The 20,712-nt window shown below is 66.6% G+C and overlaps 1 protein-coding gene across 5 annotated transcripts; it reads right to left on the reverse strand.

Moving 5' to 3' along the window:
• Positions 1–94: 94 nt before the first annotated feature.
• On the reverse strand, positions 95–15,862 carry LLGL1 (LLGL scribble cell polarity complex component 1). 5 transcript variants are annotated; one of them, XM_068530588.1, is made up of 23 exons: positions 15,712–15,862; positions 12,465–12,562; positions 10,624–10,705; positions 10,398–10,528; positions 9,181–9,339; positions 8,927–9,089; positions 8,704–8,836; positions 8,390–8,444; positions 8,117–8,271; positions 7,826–8,049; positions 7,589–7,656; positions 6,373–6,526; positions 6,188–6,292; positions 5,481–5,773; positions 5,172–5,319; positions 4,940–5,093; positions 2,892–3,187; positions 2,248–2,512; positions 2,016–2,130; positions 1,744–1,856; positions 1,403–1,523; positions 1,178–1,257; positions 95–497 (listed from the first exon to the last, which is right to left on the reverse strand). In XM_068530588.1, the coding sequence occupies exons 1-22, from the start codon at positions 15,790–15,792 to the stop codon at positions 1,179–1,181; spliced, it is 3,192 nt and encodes a 1,063-aa protein (XP_068386689.1). In that variant the 5' UTR covers positions 15,793–15,862; the 3' UTR covers positions 95–497; position 1,178. The 5 variants fall into 5 exon arrangements, with proteins under 5 accessions (XP_068386689.1, XP_068386690.1, XP_068386688.1 ...); XM_068530589.1 differs by having other exon boundaries at positions 1,744–1,850; positions 8,704–8,839; XM_068530587.1 differs by having other exon boundaries at positions 8,704–8,839.
• Between the last annotated feature and the right edge of the window lie 4,850 nt (positions 15,863–20,712).

A 20,712-nucleotide genomic window follows, 5' to 3' on the forward strand; every position in this document is an offset into this window, starting at 1 on the left:
AATTTTAACAAAATGACGGGAAAAAAAAAAAAAAACCCCAGGGTACAATCTACAAGGAAACCCATCCTGACCCCCCCCCCCCCCCCCGCTCCACACGCACGCGCACGCGCGCACACGCCCCAGTCCTGGTTGCCCGGTGGAGCTCTCGGTCACAAACACACACACACACACTCGTGCACAGCCTGGCGGGGGTCGTGGGTGGCTGGCCCAGGAGCACGTACCAAAATAGTTTTAGAAATGACTGTGGTGCCTGGCACAGGCGTTAGAAAAATACTCTTTGCGAAAGGAGAGGGAAAGGACGGTGGTGTCGCCTGGGAGGTGACAGGCTGTGAGCCCCAGCTGCCCTCCCTTGTGGCACCTGACCTCCCGGGTGGCCTCTGGGGCCAGGCTGGGCAGGTCCCGCTGGAGCCTGAGATTAGCAGGTGCAGGTCTACGTGAAGGGCCGGGGGTCCTGGGTCCCAGCTCCGAACAGGGCAGGCCTGGCAGTTCTGGCCTTCCTGGTAGAGGAAGGAAAAAGGCATCAGCCGAAGGCCAGGGAGGTCCCAGGGGGCAGGCGACCTGGCCACACGTGTGCCACCACTCAAGTCTCCTGTTCAGGATGAGGGCAAGGGCCCTGCAGTGACAGCCTTAGGCCCGGCCACACCTGGGCCCCTGAGGCCAAAGCGTGGCCCTGGAGGGGGCAGCGGTGACCCCAGCAACAAAGAGGGAGCCGCAGCGTCTGTGCAGGGAGAGGCGGGGGTCGGGGGCAGACCTACGGCATCAGAGTCGGGCATGGGCCGCACCGGGACTGGCGCGGGGGGCCGGTCAGCCTCGGGCAGCGCCCAAGCTCGCACACCTGGGTGATCCTCACCTGCGAAACAGGCTGGCCAAACCCACCTGAGCCCCCAAGCCGCCGCCCCCCTGAGTGGTTTGGCCTGGCCTGGTCTCGTTCCAGACATCAGCCTTGTTATCTGGGGGCTGACTTGGCTGGCCCTGATTTCTAACAGCAAACTACGAGAAGCACGTCTGCGTGGGCTGCGGAGGCCCTGCCAGGACAGTTCCGGGAGGGGGCAGGCTGGGGAAACGCCTCCCGGGGCCTGCCAGGGTTTCGGGTGCCAGACCGGGCTGGGGGTGGGGGTGGGGTGGGCGAGGCCACGCCGAGGGGACCAGGGAGACCCAGGGCCCCACGCCTGAGCACCTCATCCGATCAGGATGGGGCAGGCTCGGGCCTCATCCTCTGACGGGTTCCGCAGGTTCTTCTCAGGTTCCTCCGAAGAGCTGGGGGGAGGGGCGGCGGTCAGCGGGTCTGGGGTCAGGCCCTCCTCGGCCCTCTGGGCCCAGCTGGGATACCAGGCTGGCTGAGGCGGGGGAGGGAGGCTGGGAGCCGACCAACCCCCTCCTGTGGACCCAGCCACCTCCTCACCCCAGGAAGTCCTTCACGTCCTCCACCGTCACGTCCCCTGTTGTGTCCAGCGTTGTGTCGGCACCGGTGGCCGAGTCGACGGACGTGGGTGAGAGCGTGGCCGCAGGCGGCTCCGGGGTGTCTGCGGAGAGGAAGCGATGAGGCCCCTCCCAGGGCCCCGGGGCAGACTCCACACCTGGGGCCCTGGTCCCGAGTCCAGCGCGCGGCGGACCACGGCACCGACACGCGGACCCCCACCCTCTCGTGCCCAGCACGCCCTTCCCCCGGCCCGCTCAGTGGCCGCATCCCGCAGAGGCCCGCCCTGAGGACGAGCTGCCGCACTGCACGCCCGCTCTCCTCACCAGCTCCCTCGCTGCGGGTGGGGGCGGGGCCTCCGCCGCGGCTCTGTGGGCCCAGGACGACGCCAGGGGTCCCGTTAGCCTGGCTCAGCTTGGGCGATCCTCGGGGCCTGTAGCTGCAGAGATGGGTCTGTGCCGGGCACCAGGGGCAGGCGCCTCACGGCTCGAGGGCCAGCCAGGGCCCCACCTCCCACTCCTGAGCCCTGGGACCAGAGAGGGGGACGCTGGGGATGGCGACCCTGCTCCTTGCTCCCGGCCCCACCCCTTCCACGCACCTGGCGTGCGGGGCGTCGTGGGGCCAACTGACGTCCAGAGAGCAGAGCGGCGCTGTGACGTTCCGGGCGCTCAGGGAGAAGCGCTCAAACTCCGACGGGGAAATCAGGTAGAACCCTGGGGGCGGGGGCGGGGGCGGGGGCGGGGGGAGGCGGGCAGAGAGCGCAGTGAAGGTCCCGCCCCCCTCCCGGAAGCCCTGTGAGCAGCCCCTCCCCTGCCGTCTGGGGCCCTCACCCTGGCCGTGTCCTGTGAAGACGCAGGAGGCGATGCCGCCGATGTCCTCCTTGCGGATGCAGGTGTAGTGCACCTGGGGCCGCAGGCCGGGCACCGAGAACACGTGCACGTCGCCCAGGTTGGTGAGGCAGGCCAGGCAGGTCTCGGCATAGTCCTCGCAGGCCACGCTGGCAAAGGTGGCCAGGGCCACCTTGCGCACGCGGCAGCCCTCGTGGGCCGTCAGCTTGAACTTGGTCTTGGCGCTCACTTTGGGCAGCGTGAACACCTGGAGGCGGGCAGGGGATGGCCGCTGAGCAGAGCCCGGCCCGTCCTCACCCCCGTGCCGCCACCCAGCCACCCAGCCCGGCCCTCTGGCCCCACCTGCTTCTCTGCCCGGAAACCTGCCAGGCCCCTCCCACTGTGGCGGAGCCAGTCCCGCCAGGCGGAAGGGCCAGGGGCCGGGACCCACCCCCACCCCCCCCCCGCACACCTCGAGCTCTGGGGGGGCGGTCGAGGTCCTGGGGGCCCCCGGGGTTCCCCAGGGCGTCTCTGCCGGCTGGGGGCTCTCGGGAGGTCTCAGCAAGCGGGCGTAGGTGGGCAAGCGTCGTCGAGGGTCTGGCGGTGTCCAGGAGGCGGAAGCCCCAGGGGTCTCTGTGCCAGCTCACCTTGAACTGCTCCTCAGATGCGATGAGCACAGCGTGGCCGCCCTGCATGTCGGGCGCCTGTGCCAGGTCCCTTGAGGCCTCGTAGGGCTCCGGCAGCGGGCGGCCGCGTCCATCCAGCACGGCCACGGCCACCACGGGCGCGCGGTGCATCAGCTGTACCTCCTTGCCCAGCACGGCCTCCACTGCCCGCTCGGGCCGCCCGTCGCTGTTCGCTGCTGCCGCCGGCACCTCCAGCGCGTAGGCAAACACGGAGCCCGAGTTGGTGCCCGCCCACATGGTGGGGCCGTGGTGGGCCGCTGGGGGGTGATGGGCTGGTGAGGCAGGCACGAGCCTCCCCTCCCCTCCCCTCCCCTCCCCTCCCCGCCCCTCCCGATGCCCTGGGACCCTGGACTGGTTCTCTCCAGCCCACACCTCCCTGGTGACCTCGGCCAGTCCTCCTGCAGGCACAGGAGTGACCTCTAGGGCACCTCCGTGGGGATGTCAAACTGGACCCTGACCTCTCAGACTCCCCCCGCCCCCAGCATCCCGGGGATGCGGCCCCGTCGCGGAGCCCCGACTCCCCTACGTCCATCACTGGTCCTGCCGCAGACACCCAGCCTGCCATCCCGTGCAAGCTGACCCCTCTCAGGAAGGAGTGGAAAATCAGCTAAAAACGCACAGGCGTGGATGGACCGGGCAGTCACCACGGTGCACCCTCGATGAACTGGTGACCTGAGCAGCAACCATGGGGGGTGGGAACACCTGAGCAAAACATGAGCGAGCAATCAAAGCCATGCTTGCCAAAGCCCAGCCGGCTTCTGAGGGGGACACTGGAAGCAGGCCAACCAAAACCCCGGGCTGCCGCATCCAGACAGTGGGAAGTTCCACAAACACCACCAGAAGTGGGGGCTCCCCTCCCAGACGGAGATGGAAAGATGCATCAATGATAGCGCCACGTGCAGACTAGCTGGACGCTGACCCAACCCCAAAAAGGCGTTCCTGAGATGAACAAGAGTCGCCTGTGGGCCGACTGTGACAGGAGAACTCCAGCATCAGCGTCCATGCTACAGCGTGCGACTTGGGCACCCTGGCTGTAGGTTACGTCCACCAGACGCACACTGAGCTGCTCACACAGGGGCTTTCACTTAAAATCCCCCACGAGACACGACGGAGAGCAGGGAGGGGAAGCGGGGTGTGGGGTTGAACGGGATGTGCCCCATCATCAAGTTAAACCAACCAGCAACTCCGTCCATAAACCCGACCGCATCACTGCCCTCTGCAGGACCCTCAGGGGCTCCAACCGCTCGGGGTCAAAGCCAGCTCCTTGGGCTTCCCTGGTGGCGCAATGGTTAAGAATCCGCCTGCCAATGCAGGGGACACGGGTTCAAGCCCTGGTCCGGGAAGATCCCACATGCCGCGGAGCAACTAAGCCCGTGCGCCACAACTACTGAGCCTGCGCTCTAGAGCCCGTGAGCCACAACTACTGAGCCCACGTGCCACAACTAGTGAAGCCCGCGCGCCTAGAGCCCGTGCTCCACAACGAGAAGCCACCACAATGAGAAGCCTGCACGCTGCAACGAAGAGTAGCCCCCGCTCACCGCAACTAGAGAAAGCCCACGCGCAGCAACGAAGACCCGATGCAGCCGAAAGTAAATAAATAAATTTATATTAAAAAAAAAAAAAAAAAAAATACCTTACTATAAAGCCAGCTCCTTGGCTAGGCGGCCGGCACCCACACCTCCCGGGCCTGTCCTCCACTCCGGCCGTGCTGCCCGGGGTCTCCTGATACACGCCCACCTCGGCCTCGGTGCTGCAGCCCGCACTCCCCCCGCCCCAGGCCCCGGGCTCCCGTCCCCGCTCGGGTCTCCGCTCACCAACCCCACCGTCGGGCTGTCCCGGGGGCGGCTGTGGGCCGGGGCACCCTGTCGCCAGCGCAGCCCGGCACTCAGCAGGCAACACTTTCCAACCTTCCGGGAGGCGCCGCTCCACGCCCATTTCCCAGGCGGCTGACCGGAACCCGGGCCACGCCACCTAGGGCCACCTCCCCAGCACACCCCTCCCGGCCTCACCGTCGCGAAGGAAGGTGTCGGCGAAGTAGAGGCAGCGCACGACGCCCGAGAGGGAGTCGTCGGCCGAGCGGGGCTCAATGCGGCGCTGCACGGGCGTCACCTCCACGTCGTGGGGGCCGGCCTGCTCCGCCAGCTGCGCGTTGGCCTCCTGCAACTGGAGGGGCACGAGGCTCGGGAGCCCGGTCTTCCCGCCCCTGCCGCCCCTGCCGCCCCGCCCGGCCACCCGGCCCACCTTGCTGCCGGCGGCAGTCAAGCGCTTCTTGCCCGAGACGCGGCTTTTGCGGATGCGCCGGAAGGACTGGCGCAGCGACTTCTTGAGCGACTTCACACGGGACAGCGGCCCCTCCATGGCCAGGGAGTCGTTGGGGTGCAGGGTGCACCTGGGGGGCGCAGGTGCCGGGCATCAGGGAAGCCCGAGTCCCAAGCCCGCCCTCGAGCCCAGCCGCCGGGGGGCCTAGCTTCCAGCAGCAGCGCTTCCCGCAAGGCTCGAAAGCACCCCCCACCTGCGCCTCCGCAAACCTCGGGAGGGGCCCGCACGCACCTGGCCAGCACGGGGCTGCTGCGCAGGTAGTCAAAGAGGCCGAAGCCGTGGCTGGTGCCGAAGGCCACGAGGCCCCACTCGGCGTGGAGCGTGACGGCGGTGACGGCAGCCGGCGGCAGGCACTGGACCAGTGCGCGGGGCTGGAAGCCGGCCGGCCAGGGCAGCGGCCCTGTGCGTGGGCTCAGCCGCTCGTGGCCCTTCCACGTGAAGCCCTCACGGTCCTGGAGGAGGTCCACGCTGGCCGCGCCCACCGCCTGCTCCGACGGCTCGTCACTTAACTCTAGCACCAGCACCTGCGGGGCGGGGGGGCGTGCGCAGGGGGCCGTCGGAACAAAGAGGGGGCCACCTGTGCCCCGCCCGAGCCTCCGATGCCTCTGCCAGGGTGGTCCCAGGACCGTCTCCAGCGCACCCTCTGAATAAACACTTACTGGACGCCCACTGCATACCAGGGCCCTCACTGGGCAGCACGGTGGCGACCGGGACCTGCCAGCCCTGCCCTCCTGGGGCTCCTCTAACACCTGTGCTCCGCCCCGGCCCCAAGGCTCTGTGGGTCCCCACAGCCCTGGCCGGCCCCGCCCGGAGCCCCGTTCCCACCTCTGGGCTTCTGCTGCTCCGGTCCCTCTACCCCCCAGCAGGCCCTCCAGAAAGCCCCCAAGACCCGCAGCCCCGGGGACGCCTCGGCCCCACCTGGCCCGCCTCGGCCCCACCTGGCCCGCGGTGCCGGCCACCGCCATCTGGGCGGTGTGCTTGCAGAGCGCCACCTTCTGCACGCCAAGCCGTGGATCGTCGCTGTAGGGGTCGAAGCAGCCCACCTGCGGGCGGGCGGAAGGGCTGGTGACACGGGGCGGAGCCCGGACCAGGCTCCCCGGGGCCAGGGGAGGGAGGGGCCCACCTTGCGGAAGGGCGGCCAGTCGTCCTCGGCGGCCTGGGCCAGGCCGTCGGCGTGCTCGCAGTCTGTCTGAAAGAGGCCGGCGGTGCTCAGCTTGTAGAGTGGGCGCAGGGCCACGCCGGAGGCGTCCCAGAACCGCACGGTGCCATCCTCGTGCCTGCAGGCAAGGCGAGGTCAGGTGCCAGGTCCTCCAGCCCCCCGCCCCCTCCAGTCATCCAGCGACCACGCACGGGGCACTAAGCGCCTAAGCCAGACACTGACTGGATGCCTACTGCATACGGCAAACGGCAAGTTACCAACCGTGCAGGGCACATACTGAGCCCCTCCTGTACACCAGGCCACACACAGTAGGTGCCGGGCCCCTCCCCGCAAAGAGGGTGAGAAGGCGCGGAAATAATCACCGGAAATAATGAACAGGCGGTGAGGGGTGGGTGACACAGGGAACAGAGGACTACGGGGGTTCTGCCCCCAGGCGAGCCTCCAGAAAAGGTGACCAGAGATGCAGTCACAGAGCAGAGGGATCGGCTGGGGCAGGGGCCGGAGCAGGAAGCCTGGGGAGGCTGGGAGGAAGCAGAGAGGGAAAGAGGAGAGGAGCAGACCAAACTGGGGTGCAGCCTCAGGACACAGCTGCAGAGTCCAGGTCACAGGCGCCTGGGCGGCGGGGGGAGCCCAGAGCCAGGGCGTGAGAAGGTGAGTGAGGCCATGGGACCGGTTGGGACGGCTCCAGAGGCCCTGAAAGCCACGGTGAGGAGCTCTCACTGGGGAGGGGCCGCTGGAGTCAGAGGCCCAAGGGTCCCAGCACAGGCGCAAGGCAGGGGCTGGGCAGAAAGTCGGGGCCCGAGTCACCGGGCACGTCAGCGCCCGCCAGGCCCAGGCCGGGCTCTCGGGCACCTGCCCTGTGCGGCTCGGCATGGGCCAGCCCAGATTTTCCAGTCCCAGGGCAGGCTGAGTGGGTGGAGCCCAGTTTCGGGCTAAAAGGAGGGCTGAGCCTTAAACCAGAGTCTAGGGAGGCTTCACCCCGGTGCACCCTGCGGGAATGGGGATGACCTGGTCCCACCAGGGGCCAGGCCTGAGTCAGCGAGCAGGTCAGCTCCCGCCAGACCCAGGACGGGCCCTCCCGCACCCGCATGGGCTGCGCCAGGCCCTGCTCGCCCACACACACACACTCATACCGTAACCCGTCACAACTGGGCTGAGCCGGGGACACGTGTTCACCTACCCGGTCAGCAGCAGCCCTCGCTGGGGTGGCTCCGGAGCCAGGTTCCGGCCCCCGGTGATAGGCCAGCTCTGAGAGACGGGGACAGAGACGGAAACGGAAGGTCAGGACAAGCGTCTTCCTCCTCTCACCCCAGGAGTGGCATCCAGGGCACAGAGTCTCTCCAAGTTCCCCACATACACCTGCCACATCCCCATCTCAGGCGCGTGCCCAGGCAGCACCCTTCCCCCGGGCACACACCGAGGCACCGGAGGCCGGCTGGGGGTTCTGCTGCTCGCCAGCGCTCACGATGCGGGCCCACAGCTTGGCGGGGACGTTGGCGACGTGGGCCGAGCAGGTGATGGCAGACGAGTGCAGCGGGGCCAGGTACGGGGCGGGCACAGCCGGCCAGCCGGGCGTCTGTAGGTCCAGCACCACCAGCTCCTCTTCAAGCAGCACGGCCAGGGCCTGGGGCTCGTCGAACTCTGCAGGATGGGGTGGGTGAGCATGGCCGCAGACACACGGGCGCGGGGTGGGAGGGCAGGTACGCACCGTCCTCGGGCCGCGTGCTGTGCACCGTGAAGAAGTCGATGACGCGGGAGGTGAAGTCCAGCGTCACCAGCGTCTCGGCCTGGAGCACGCTCACGCAGTGGCGGTCGCCATAGCTGGCGCGGGGCATGCCGCCGCTGAAGACGACGAAGTGCTCGCTGCTCGGGGCAGGGGAGCCACGTGAGCCGCCGGAGGGGCCCCGTGGGGACGGGGAGAGCCTCCCCCACCCCCGCCCTGCGCTCCCGCAGCCAGGCGCGGCCCCGGCGCCCCACCTACCCAGAGGCACAGTTTCGCCACAGGATCTTGCTGATGGCTTTGCAAGGGAAGGGGCCTGGAGGGGTAGGAGAGCATCAGGCTCACCGAGCCCCGGGCTGCATCTCTCGCCGCTTCTCCGTTCCCCTCCTGCCTCCGTCACTCCCACCTCCCGAGGGGAAGGCACGCTGCCCGACAGCCCCGGGGGGGGGGGGGGTCTCAGCTTTGTGGCTGGGCTCAGCCCCGCCGCCTTCTACAAGTCCTCCCAAAGCCCCCCACCAAGGCCAGTCTGAGCTCGGGGTCACTGCCGACCTCGCACAGGCCTCCCCGGCACTCACCGTAGGGCATGGTGGCCACGGTGGGCTGTGTCGTCGGGGAGTCGCCGGCGTCCGCGGCCCAGACGGCGTAGCTGCCGTCGCTGTGCGAGCTGACCAGCGTGCGGCCGCTGCGCTCCCAGCACACGCTCTCCAGCTGCTGCGGGGCGGGGTGGACGGGCGTGAGCGCAGCGGCCGTGAGCAGAGGCCCCGGCGCAGCCGCCGGCCTCCCCACTCCACCACACACCTGGTTCCCCAGGAAGATGCGGTCAGCACACCGCGCGGCCCGGTTCCAGATGACCAGCAGGCCTCGGCTGTAGCCGATGAGGAGCTTGGTGGGGTCCCGCAGGTGTCCCTGGAGTGACTCCACAGGGCCCAGGGCCTTCCCGCACCGGTAGTCGTCAGGCACGCTGCGAGGGCGGAGGGGAGGGGTGCGTGGGGGGTGAGCCGGCAGCAGCACGCCTGGCAGACGGGGTGCAGGGAAGCCGGGTGGCCTCTCACCTTCGCAGAACCTCGTCCGGGCCAAGGGTCTGCCCCTCGAGCAGCGTCAGGGTGGGAACATCCAGGAAGAAGACGCTTCCGCCCTCAGTGCCCAGGGCTGCCAGGTCACCGGCAGCCACCAGCAGGACCACGGTGATGCGGGCGAGGATGGGCAGGCCACTGTGGGGGCCAAGGGGAGGGGGGTGAGGGTGGGAGCCCATCCGCCTGCTGAGGAGGGCGTGGAGGGGGCTGAGCCGCTACCGTCAGCTCGCCGCAGCCCCTCTGTCCTCGCGGCAGCCCCAGAAAGGCCACGGCGGTGGCCGCAGACATCGGCGGCCGCGGACATCGTAATCAGCTCGCTCGGTTATTCGTCAGGACGTCAGCGGGGAGAGGGATAAAAATAGGTCCCCAGGTCTTGGAGAAGGGCCCCTGAGCTCCTCCCACCTACCAAGAGGGGAAGGCAGGAACCAGGCCCCGCCTGGGCCAGGACCCGAACCTTCAGGACGCACGGCCCCCTGAGCCCCACTCAGGAAGCCCCGCCCCCAGCCCATGGATGTCTCCCTGGACTTGCAGATGGGCCCTGGATCGCTCCCCTGCAGAGGCTGGGAGACCCCGGGAATCCATCCTGGGTTAGGGCTGGACACGGGGCGGGGTGGGGGGGGTCACCTAGCCCCAGTTCAAGCCCAAGCAGGACAAGCCTCCCGCGGAGCTGGACAGGCAGCCTGCAACCTGAAAGACTCACCCACTCTGGCCATTTCAACAAGGGCTGCCAGGCCAGGAACCAAGAGGCCCCGTACTCTCTCCCCAGGGGTCCAAGCCCACGCTGTCGCCCCCCTGGGGCACCCTGCCAGCACCTCACAGCCCAGCGGGACGCTCCTTGCCCCGACCCGCCCTTTCACCCAGGCACACTGTGGCCCGTCGCCCTGCCCCCAGTCGAGGGCCCAGGGGACCTGTGCTGATGTCAGTTCCTGCCCCAGACGCCCCTCACCGCAGGGGAGAAAGTGCCTCTCACCGGGCTCTGGACACACTCTCCCGTCCCGTGTCTCCTGGGGCCCCAGTGGTCCTGGAGCACAGACCGTCCCTGCTCACCTCAGACTCTGCCGGGACCCCCACCTGACGCCCTGCCAGGCCACCAGACGTGCCCCCTGAACCCCAGCCCCGGGGCAGCTTCCCGCCCCCCTGCCCTCCACAGGCTTGCCCCACGTCCGGCGGCCGCCCCTGGCCGAGTCCCCCAGTACCTGGCCCCATCAAAGCCCGGGCGACTGGGTGGCTGGTGGTGGAGGGCTTCCTCCAGGTGGGCGCAGCCGTTGCGGTGGACGACCTCCCAGAGATGAAGGCTGCTGTCGTCCAGCAGGGTCAGGAGGCGGCCCTGGCAGGTGAGTGAGACCGAGACTGAGCCGGGCTGGGGCAGGGGGCGGGGCGGAAATGGGGTTCACGGGAGCCAGTGGCAGGGCCGAGGCTCACCTGGCCGGGCAGGAAGTGCATCTGGGTGACGGTGGCCGCGTCTTGATGCAGGCCCGTGAACTCCACGCCGGGGGCACCGTAGCTGAGGGTGACGGGTCAAGGGCGGAAAGCAGGCACAGGCCGGGAAACCACACCTCCTCCTCCTCCCAGGACCACTCTGACCGGCCCTACCCAACGGGCCTGCCTATCCAGGCGCCTCCCCAGTCCACGGGGGCGCCTCGCCGCAGGGAGCACCATCTTGCACCGCCACGCGACACGCAGGCTCGCTCGGCCCCGCAAGTCGGCGCTGCTGCACGACCTTCACTTCCTCGTCTTTAGAAGGGGCTGGCGACTTGCACTCCGACCTCGTGGGGCTGACTGCAGGGCACGTGAGAATAAACGCACCGCCCGCACACACGGCCCGGGCCCGGCTCACGGCTCTGCGTCAGCCTCTCCGGGCTGCGTGCACAGGAGTCAGCCCCGCACGTCAGCATCACACAGGGGGGAGATGCCAAGCCAGGCCCGGGAGGCTCAGCCACAGGCCGACACCAGCTGCAGGCCAGGAACCCCACCTCCTTCTGGGGCAGGCAGCCCCCACCGCAAGGGGAGAGGCCACAGAGGCTTGGAGAGCTTGGGTGACCTGCTTCAAGCGCCCAGTGTGAGCGCCAGAGTCCCAGCAACCCCAGGCTTCACAGTGGACGGGCAGGCCGAGGGGCCCCAGGAGGGAGGACCGGGCAGGGGTCAGGGACGTTGCCTGGAAACAAGGCAGGAGCCGTTGCCTGGAGCTGGAGTTGGGATTCCCTGCAGGAGCCGGGAGGACACAGACAAGGGGACAAAAAACAGGGCAGGAGCACTGGGAGGGGACCAGGGTCGCCAAGGAGACGGGGCCAGACCCGGGGCGGGGGGGGGGGCGCTGCGGCCCCTGTGGCCAGCCTCAGTTTCCCAGCCCAGGACTCGGGCCGGAATGGTCTGGGGGGGCTGGGGGGGCCTCGTCCCCCTCTGAGGCCGTCTGCCGGCCCGTCCTTTGTGAGCACGAGGGGCCAGCGCACAAGAAAGGCCATGCCGCCAGCAGAGGCTCCCCCGGGACACAGAGGAAGGGGCTCCGGGCCCATGGCACACACGGGGCAGGACAGCGCCGTAAGACGCAGAAGCAGCGGGCCAGGAAGTGGGACCCCTGGGCCGGCGGCTGGGGCACCGTCCCCTGCGTGCCCACCGATGCCTCAGGGGCCCACAGGAGGTGGGGGCACCCAGGTCCAGCCGCTCTCCCTGGAGTCGGCAAACTCACAACTTCCTGGCCAGTGCCCGCAGCCCCTGGGTGGGGAGACCCCGTGCCACCATGCAGTGGCCGGCCAGACCCTGCCCCTGGGGCCCCACCTGAGGGGCTCACCCCGTGCAGCGGGGCTGGGATCCTCCACGGCAGGAAGGAGGCGTCCAGCTGCCAGCGTCCCCCCGCACCCACCCTGCACTCGCAGGAAAATGCCCCTTTGTGCGGCTCACAGGCCCATTGTGTGGCGCCAGCACCCAGGTGCGGGCCGCGCTGCGCCCACCATGCCGAGCCTGGTACTGCCCCCAGCGCCTCGGCTGGACACACGTGTCTTCACACTGGCACACGTGTGTGTGCCCGGGCACCAGCGCAAGGCCCGCCGTGACCCTGGCCCGCCCACCACTCTTGCTGGGGACCGTGTGCAACCAGCCCCGGCCCAGCTCCCGGGTCACAGTTGCCGGGATGGTAACCGCCAGGTAACTGGCTGGCTGAAAGGCAGCGCGGGGCAGCCGGGGCCCTGCCCCAGGGGCCCGGCACACGGGGACCTGCAACCAGGACATTCTGACGGGCCCCGACGGCCGCGGCCCGCAAAGGATACATCTTGACAGCCCCAGACCGGGTGCCGATGGCCATGATGCGAAGCTCAGGGTCGAAGGCCAGGGCGCTGGGCTGGTTGGGGAAGCCATGCTCCACGGTCTGCAGGGAGGTGAGGGCATTGGCACAGGCACAGCCCACCCACCCCAGGGCAGCCTCCAGGCTCTGCCACTGCTTCACACCCGTGCTCCGGGCCTCAGTGCCCTCAGCTGCGAAACGGGTAATCACACCTCCAGTGAGGAAGGGCCTGAGCCCCTGGCCCCGCCACAGAGGCCTCCCTGGTCGAGGCCCCGTCCCTCTCTACACCCGGGTCCACCCCACCACGCGCGGGGCTCTGAAAACAAACAGAACGGGGCTCGAGAGGAGGCGGAGGCGCAGAAGTGAACCCTGGCTGCCCCACGGAGCAGGACTCCACACCCCACTCCTCCAGGCAGACTGAAGTGGGGTGCAGTCCCAGGCAACCCCCAACACAGGCTCTGGGGGGTGGTCAGAGGCCAGTACCCAAGGCCAGCTAGGCAGAGGCTCTCGAGCGCCGTCCCGACCCGGGGCTGCTCCCCACCCCCAGCCCCAGAGACAGGGAGACTGGGGCCCAGAGAGATGGAGCTTCCTGCCCAGGCCCTGAAGGTGTCACGCACCTGCCAGACTTGGGTTCCCACCTGGAAACTGGGAGACGTGATTCCCTTCCCATCCCTGGTTGGGATGGTGGGCAGGCGGCTTGTGCACTGGGGGTGTCCACGCAACGGCTCCCACCAGGTCCCCAGCTCCCGGCAGGGCCAGTCCCAGTGCAGACCAGCCCTGGCTCCCCGCCCCCCCCTCCACCTACCCAAGGAGCCCCTAGTCAACCCCGAAGCCTGGCTGGGGGCCCTCCCTGGGAAGCTTGCACCCCTGGGCCCCCAGCCCCCTGCCCTCAACACCAAGGTGGGACACCCCATGTGGGTGCCGGTACCCCGACCACTGCGTCAGCAAGACACAAGTTTTATAAGGAACCCTGGTCCCCAGGCCCGTGGCCCCAGCCTGCCTCCAGCCTCATCCCATCCTGGCAGGGACTGACTGATTCCTCTGAGCAGCTGGCTTGGCCTTGGGCAAGTCACAGCACGGGCCAAGCCTCGGCTTCCCATCTGGGCACCGGTGAGCCCACCTGAGGACAGCGTGGCCCACTTGACCGGGGTGGGGTGGGGAGCACACGTACCGCCGTGCCCACGCTGGACCTGACCGAGTCTGGCGGCCCACTCCTCTACTCAGGACCCTCCGGGGCTCCCGGCTCACTCCGAGTCAAACCCAAGTCCCCTCCATCTGGCTCCTCCCACCGGCCCCTGGCTCACTTGATGGCCTTCCGCCCTCCTCCAATCTACTAGGACCTTTGCATCTACGGTCCATCTACCTGGAACGTGCTTTACTCAGCACTCTCCAAGGTGGGCTTCTTCCCACAGCTCAGGAGACAACTGCTCAGAGGCCCCCTGAGCTGGCCCAGCAGCCATCGCTCCACACCCTCACCTGCCACCCTCACCTGCCTGATCTCACCCACGGCACTGACCACCATCCAAACCACCGCAGGCCGCACACTTCCCTCTCTTCTCTTGGCTTCTCACTATCTCCCCAACTAGTACATCAGCACCCCCAAGGCGGTATTCGTTAAACTGACATAGAGTGGACATGCCACAGGCAACTTGTGGGCAGGGCTGGGATTTGGACCCGAGACCGAGTCCAAAGTCCAGGCTCACCCTGGACCACCACCCCCTGCCCATGCCCCACCACTCGGGAATCTGGGCCTATTTTCTAGTGATCACCTACCAGCCCCTCTAGTGACCCTCCGCTCAAGACCGCCCCCTCCCACCACTGCTGCCCACTCAGAACGGGGCCTCACCCTCCTTGGCAGGGAGACCAGCTTCTGCCACCAGGAGCCAGCCAGGGGGAGCGAGCCTCCTCTCCACCTGTCTCAGGTCCCCACTTCACACCCCGACTCCCTGGCTGAGGAAGTGACACCTGAGCGCGACGCCTGCCCTACCATCACTGTCCTCTCATCTCGAGGGGGCTCACCCTCGGCCACTCAGCACAGGAAGGGGGACACCTCAGAGCCCCTGGGCGCCAGCCTCCCCTCTGGGCCCCTTGGCCACCAAGTCTGAGGGTCCTGGCAGCCCCTACGCCACCTGGAAAACCCCGCCTACCCTGAGAGACGACCCGGCCTCAGTCACTGTGGGACCGGTCGCCCCAGAGCTTCCTCCTGGACCAGAGTCTCCTGGCAGCCAGCTCAGGACCACAGCACCCCTCCCGAAGCCCCTGGCCCTCAAGGCTAAAGTCAAATCCCACTGACAAGGGGACCCAAAGACCAAGTGCCCCAGCTCACTCTGACTTTGGGCACGTGGTCAGCCCTGAACCTCAATTTTCTCACCGGTGTGTGGGCATAACGACTCTAAGCCCCAAGAGAAGCGAGGGGCCCTGCGATCAAAGGGCCTGGGTGTCAAACTGAGGCCAGAAGTGACACCCCTGGGGAGAGTGAGCAAGGGGCAGGCTGGGGCCTCTCTCCACCACACACCAGCGCAGGGGAGGCGGGGCTGAAGGCAGCCCCTTTCCCGTGGCCCCTCTGGCCCTACCCAGGAAAGAAAGGAAGGAGCAGCCCTCCGCCCCCACCTCCGCCTTGGCTCCAGGAGAGGGGGTGGGTCGGCTGCCCCTGTGACAGAGCCCACAGCAAGGAGGACAGTGACCCCATTCCATAGCAAGGGAAACTGAGGCCCCGCGATTCCAAGTGCAGTTGACACGGCCAGGCATCCCCCGCTGGAGCCCCCGGCGGTGCCGGGCAGAGCGCAAGCCGGAGCCCCGGGGCGGTGGGGGAAGGGAGGAGAGGAACCGGGAAGGGATTTCCCAGCCCCACCCCCCCAACATCTGCCTCCACTCCGCACCCCTCCCCACCGGCCTGGGTGCGAAAGCAAAACAAACCGGGCCCAAAGGCTGCGCAGGGGCGCCGAGGGGTCCCCGAGAAAGAGATAAAGAGACAGACAGTGGGAGCCGGAGCGAGAGTTGAGAGCCGCCCGGAGACACACGGAGGCGGAGAGGCCCGCAGGGAGAGGCCGGCGGAGTCCAAGGCGCGGAGACAGGAGCAGGGGAGCGGAGGGCAGAGATGGAGCGAGGCTGGCGCGCGGCTCGGGCAGAGCAGAGCGGGGCGGCCGGGCCCAGCGTGCGCCCCCTCCCCCGGCCCGACGTGGCTCCGGCCCGGTCCCCGCCCCCGCCCAGCCGCCCCCGGCCCGCCGCCGCACCTTGTGGAAGGCGAAGAGCTCCTGCTTGAGCTTCTCGCGCTGCGGGTCGGCGCCCTGTCTGCGGAACCGAAACTTCATCATCTTGCGCCCGGCCGCCCGCCGCCGCCCGCAGGATGCGCCGCGCGGCCCCGCAGGTCCTGAGGCGCGGGCGCCAGGCGCGGGCGCGGCGGGGCGGGTCCTGCACGGGGCGGGCCCGCCCAACGGACGTGCCTCCTGGCCAATGGGAGGCCCGCGCGCCGCCCGCCCCGCCCCTGCCGCCGCTCAGTGGGCGCCCGCGAGTACGCCCGCGGCGCGTGCGCCGCGGCGCGGGGCCTGCCGGGACTTGTAGTCCACGAGCAGAGCGCCGGCGTGGGCCACTGGGGACGAGTTTTTGAGGGGAGACGCGCGTTCCCCCTTTCGGAGGAGGCTTTTCCCTTCCTGCAATGAGCGAGCGACGCGCACACTCAGTCAGATAATGAGGCAGCCCCGTCCCGAAAGCCAGGAGAATTCTGACCGGGGCGACTCCCTGGTCCCCGGCCTCAGTTTCCCCATCTGCGCCATTGGCCCGGTGCTTGACGAGTTGTGTTATGTTTGACCAGTTTCACGGGATACCACTTGGACCATCCCCCAGCGCGCCAGAGCACCGCCCACGCCACGCTTCTGGTCCCGCTGGGCGGTGAGTCAGGATTGCCCTTCTCCGCCCACAGCCCCCTGGGGAACTCCTATACATCCTTCAGGATCCGACATAAAAAGCTCTGGTGGCAGCACGGGGGATTCTTAGGAGCGCCATCAGCTAAAGAGAGGGACAGAGACCCAGTGGGGAGAAGAGGCCGTTCCTGGGGAGCTGGCATTTGGTCCCGAGATTGGATCCGGGCTTCTCCGACGTGGGGGGAGGGCCTCCCTACGCAGGGAATGGTGTATAAACAAAGCTGCACCGCCTCCACGCTGAGGGACGATGGCCTGTCCCCACCCACATCCCAGGCCTCCTTTTCTCATCTGGACAGTGGCCTGGAGGCTGAACCTTTCCTTCCAAGACTGAGAATAGGCCGGCTGCCCTGGGCTCAGGGTCCCAGAAGCTTAGGTGGGGCAGGTAGGCCTGGCCCAGACCCCACCAGCTGTGTCAAGGGAGGCGCCTGACTTGTGACCCCAGGCAGTTGCCAAGCCACAGGCCTGACCACACCCCCGCCCCCAGTCAGCCCTGCTCAGCCCTTACCTGGGGTTGGGGCTGGATCTGGAAGAGGGCCGAGCAGAGAGGCAGGGAGGTGAGAGGAAGGAAGATAAGAACAAGGCTTACGAGTGTCTACAGGTGTGGCAGACACCAATCACATCCCTTTCCTGGTTTCAGCTGATTAAGTGCTCTCAACAGGTCTGTGAGGGAGGAAACGCCCGAGGTTCTAGATGAGGAAGCTAAGACAGGTGGGTGCAGGCAAGGGGGCCGAGCTGACTGCACTGAGACGGGTCAGGCACCTCCGGCCTCATGCCCACGCCATGTCCAGCACAGGCAGCTCAGGCAGGTCTGAAGCCTGGGTTCTGGTCCCTGCCCTGCCACCCATGGCTGACTTTCACAGCCTGAGCCCCAGTGGCCTCTTCTGCAGAACGAAGGCCTCACACGGGGAAGCGTTAGGAAGGTGTTAATTCACATCCCTACTTCCGTTGCCTTTAGAAGCTGTGCGGCCTGGAGCAAGATGCTTAAGCTCTCTGTGTCTCGGTTTCCTCACCTGTAAAAACGTGGGTAATCCTAGTACCTGCCTCAGAGGGTCGTTAGGAAGATGAGATGAATTAGCACTTGTAAAGCCCTTAGACCAGACCCCCCCCCCCCCCCCCCCGCCGCCAGGCAGACAGGAAGTGCCATGTGGGACTCAGCTGTTGTTAGAGTTCTTGCTAATTGCTGTTTGAGCTCTGCCCCCTCTGTCACCCTGGGCAAGTCCCTGCCCTTCCTCAGTCTCCACTTCTGTCTTTGAAAGGGGACCGAGTCAGCAAGCAGTAAGCAGCCATGCCTGCCCCACCGCGCACCCCCAGCTCACAGTCTAGGGGAGCACAGAGCTGAGTGGAGACCACAGCCACCCGGAGTTCGCTGTGCTGTGATGGGGACACCCGGGGGCGGTGGGAGCCCAGAAGAGGCATCTGACGCAGGGTAGGTGCCCCTGGAGGGAGGGGGGCAGTTCAAGCTGGGCTGTAATGGGTGAGCAGTTCAACGGTAGAGTGGGCAGGGGGTGGAGAGGGGGTGCCCAGGCAAGCAGGGGTTCTCAGAGTGTCAGAACTCCCCCCACACCTGTGCGAATGCCCATGGAGTAGGGCCCCAGAGCCTGGATTTTAAACCAGTCCCTTCCCAGGTGACTCTAAGGCCCCAGCCTGGCCCCATCTGATCAGGTTCAAGGGGTTAAAAATGGGTAAACTGAGACGTGAGCAGATAGGCCCAGCCCATCCACACGTGGGGCACGGTTAAGAATGGCACGGGGTGAGGGTGGGACACCAAGGACTGCTCGTGCTTCCCTTCCCCTGTGAGCCCGGGCCCAGGCGTATGATTACCATGGTCACAGGGCAACAGGGCCACGCCTGCTCATTGCTCAAAGCAGGAAACAGGCTCTGGGGAGCCCAGGCAAGGGCATGGACACAAGGTCTTCAGTGACCTCAGGCGGCCCCACAGCTGTCCTGGAGGTTGGGGGGATGATGGGGGCAGGAGGGCGCCTGAGTCAGCAGCACTCGAAGGGAAAGCCGGTCCCTCTTGCAGCCTCCCAGCCTCAGGTCAGCCTCAGGCCAGGGATGGGCTGCTACCTTCTCGGCATTTCCTGGGTGGGGTGGCCTCTCCCTACAGCCTCCTCCTCCTCCTCCTCCTCCTCCTTCTCCTTGGCCACCCCAGGGCCCTCACCCAGCTCTGAGGTGGGACCCAGGTTTGGCTTCAAACCCCAAGACATGCCCTTGCTAGCTGGGTAACCTCAGGTAAGCCACTTGTCCACCTTGGGCCTCGGTTTCCCCATCTGTAAAATGCAGTAAGGACTAAATGAGATGATTCCAACAGGAGTGGAGCCCAGGGCCTGGCAGGCTCTGTATCTAGTGAGCCAGTCATTCCTAGACTCTGGCTCATAACTAGCTGCCTCACCATTCTTCAAACCTACCAGACAGGCTCTGCCTTGGGACCCCTGCACTTGCTATTTCCTTGCCTGGGATGCTTTGCCCCCAGGTTTTCACTTAACCAAATCCCTCCCCTCCTTTTGGTCTTGACCTGATGACACTTGCTCAAGGAAGGCCCCCTGGCCTCTCGATTCCTGATGCCTCCCTTGCCTTTCCTCTCTGCCTGCCTCTTCTCACCCACCGTGCCTCTGACTTCTGTGTATGTTACTTGTCTTCCAGCTTGAGAATGTGCTCCCCGAGGGCTCAGTTTTTAATGCTGCTGTTCACTGCTGTGTCCCCAGTGCCTAGAACAGTGCCTGGCACACGGTAGGTACTCAACACATTTAAAAAATAATGTACGAATTAATAAAAAAAGATCAGAAGCAAATGTGACAAACTGTTACGTGTGGGTGGTAGTGTGGCTTCTCTTAAGTACTTTTCAGTGTGTTTGAAATATTGCATTAAAAATACAAAACGCAAAGAATAATAGTCCACACTGTTTGGGAGTCAGAGGTCATAGGAAATGGTGGCTGAAGCTTGTGGCGAGGCAGGTGCAGAGTAGGGGTGTCCCCGAGCCAGGCTGGCATCCTCAGAGGCAGGCGCCCCCATAGACGCTGTATCTGTGCTTTATCTGCCTGGGCCTTGCGGTGACACTGGAGGTAGGTACAAGGACAGTCCACTTCACAGACGGGAAATGGAAGCTAAGGCCCAAGGCCACCTGTGGAGAGAAGGAGGGAAGAAGGGGTGGCGAAAGCCCCGCAGGGAGGCCGCGTAGCGGCAGCCAGGGAGTGGGAGGGAAGGCAGGACAGCCTGGGCCAGGGAGATGGCCCCGCCTTCCAGGAGCTGGCCCAGATCCTGACTGAGGCCACGACCCTCCTCTGCTGCCCAAACCACACAAGCAGCTTCTTCCTGGCGGCTCGGCTCCCGGGGGCCTGGCAGGCCCCGTGATTCCTGGAGTGGAATCTGGGCTGGGGGCAGGGCGGGCGGGGCCTGGGTGGGAGGAGATGAGGGGTCCAGCAGGGTGGGAGCTGCCTGGGAGAGCACCGGGGCCCTCATCCTGCATGGTGGCTTTGAGGGCCCAGATAGGGGAGGGGCAGGGGCAGGGGCTCTGGGGCCCAAGGAGGGTGAGCAGTGTGTTGGGCCTCGGGGAAGGGGCCAGGCAGCGGGAGGCTGGGCCAGACCCAGCCTGTCCTCGTTTTCCAAGGGAGGAACCTGAGGCTCAGAGAGAATTGACCTGCCCGGGGTCACGTGGGGGACCACACAGGGGTCTTTGGACCTCCAGCCCAGGGCTCCCTCTCCAGATGCAGGGCTGCCAGGCCTCACACTTGCCCTGAGCCTGGGTCTGAACTGTGCTTTTCTCGGTTCACGCTGCGTCACAGGACCTGGGGATTTGGATGCACCGGCCCCCTGCAGGGGTGTCAGGTTTGAGGCTCCAGGAGATTCTCAGAGGCCTTTTGGAAGGTGGGGTTCTGCGCTTCATTCGTCTCTGTGGCTGCAAGTTCTAATCCTGCTCTGCCATTTCATCTTTCTGGGCCTCAGTTTACTCTTCTGCAAGATGGGGGTGAATAGTAATTGCTACCATTGATTAACACTGAGCAGTTGATCTGTACCAGGCACCAGTCATTCCTTTCATTCTATGCCTATTTTACAGAGGAAGAAACCAGGATCAGAGAGATTTAAGTAACCTGCCCAGAGTCCCACAGCTAGTACATGGCAGAGTCAGGATATGAGCCCGGGCCCCAAGCGAGGTATTAGAGGTTGTGCTGAGAATTAAATGAGACAGATCGTAAAGGGCCTCACTCACAACGAGTCCAGAGAGGGTGGGAGTTAGGGAGTTCAGTCCTGGCCTCCCAGCCTGGGGTGGCAGCAGTGGGCCACACAGAGCTCCCTGGGCTGTGCTGAGGGAAGCCA

This window comes from Eschrichtius robustus, chromosome 20, assembly GCF_028021215.1.
Source record: "Eschrichtius robustus isolate mEscRob2 chromosome 20, mEscRob2.pri, whole genome shotgun sequence".
NCBI lineage: Eukaryota > Metazoa > Chordata > Mammalia > Artiodactyla > Eschrichtiidae > Eschrichtius > Eschrichtius robustus.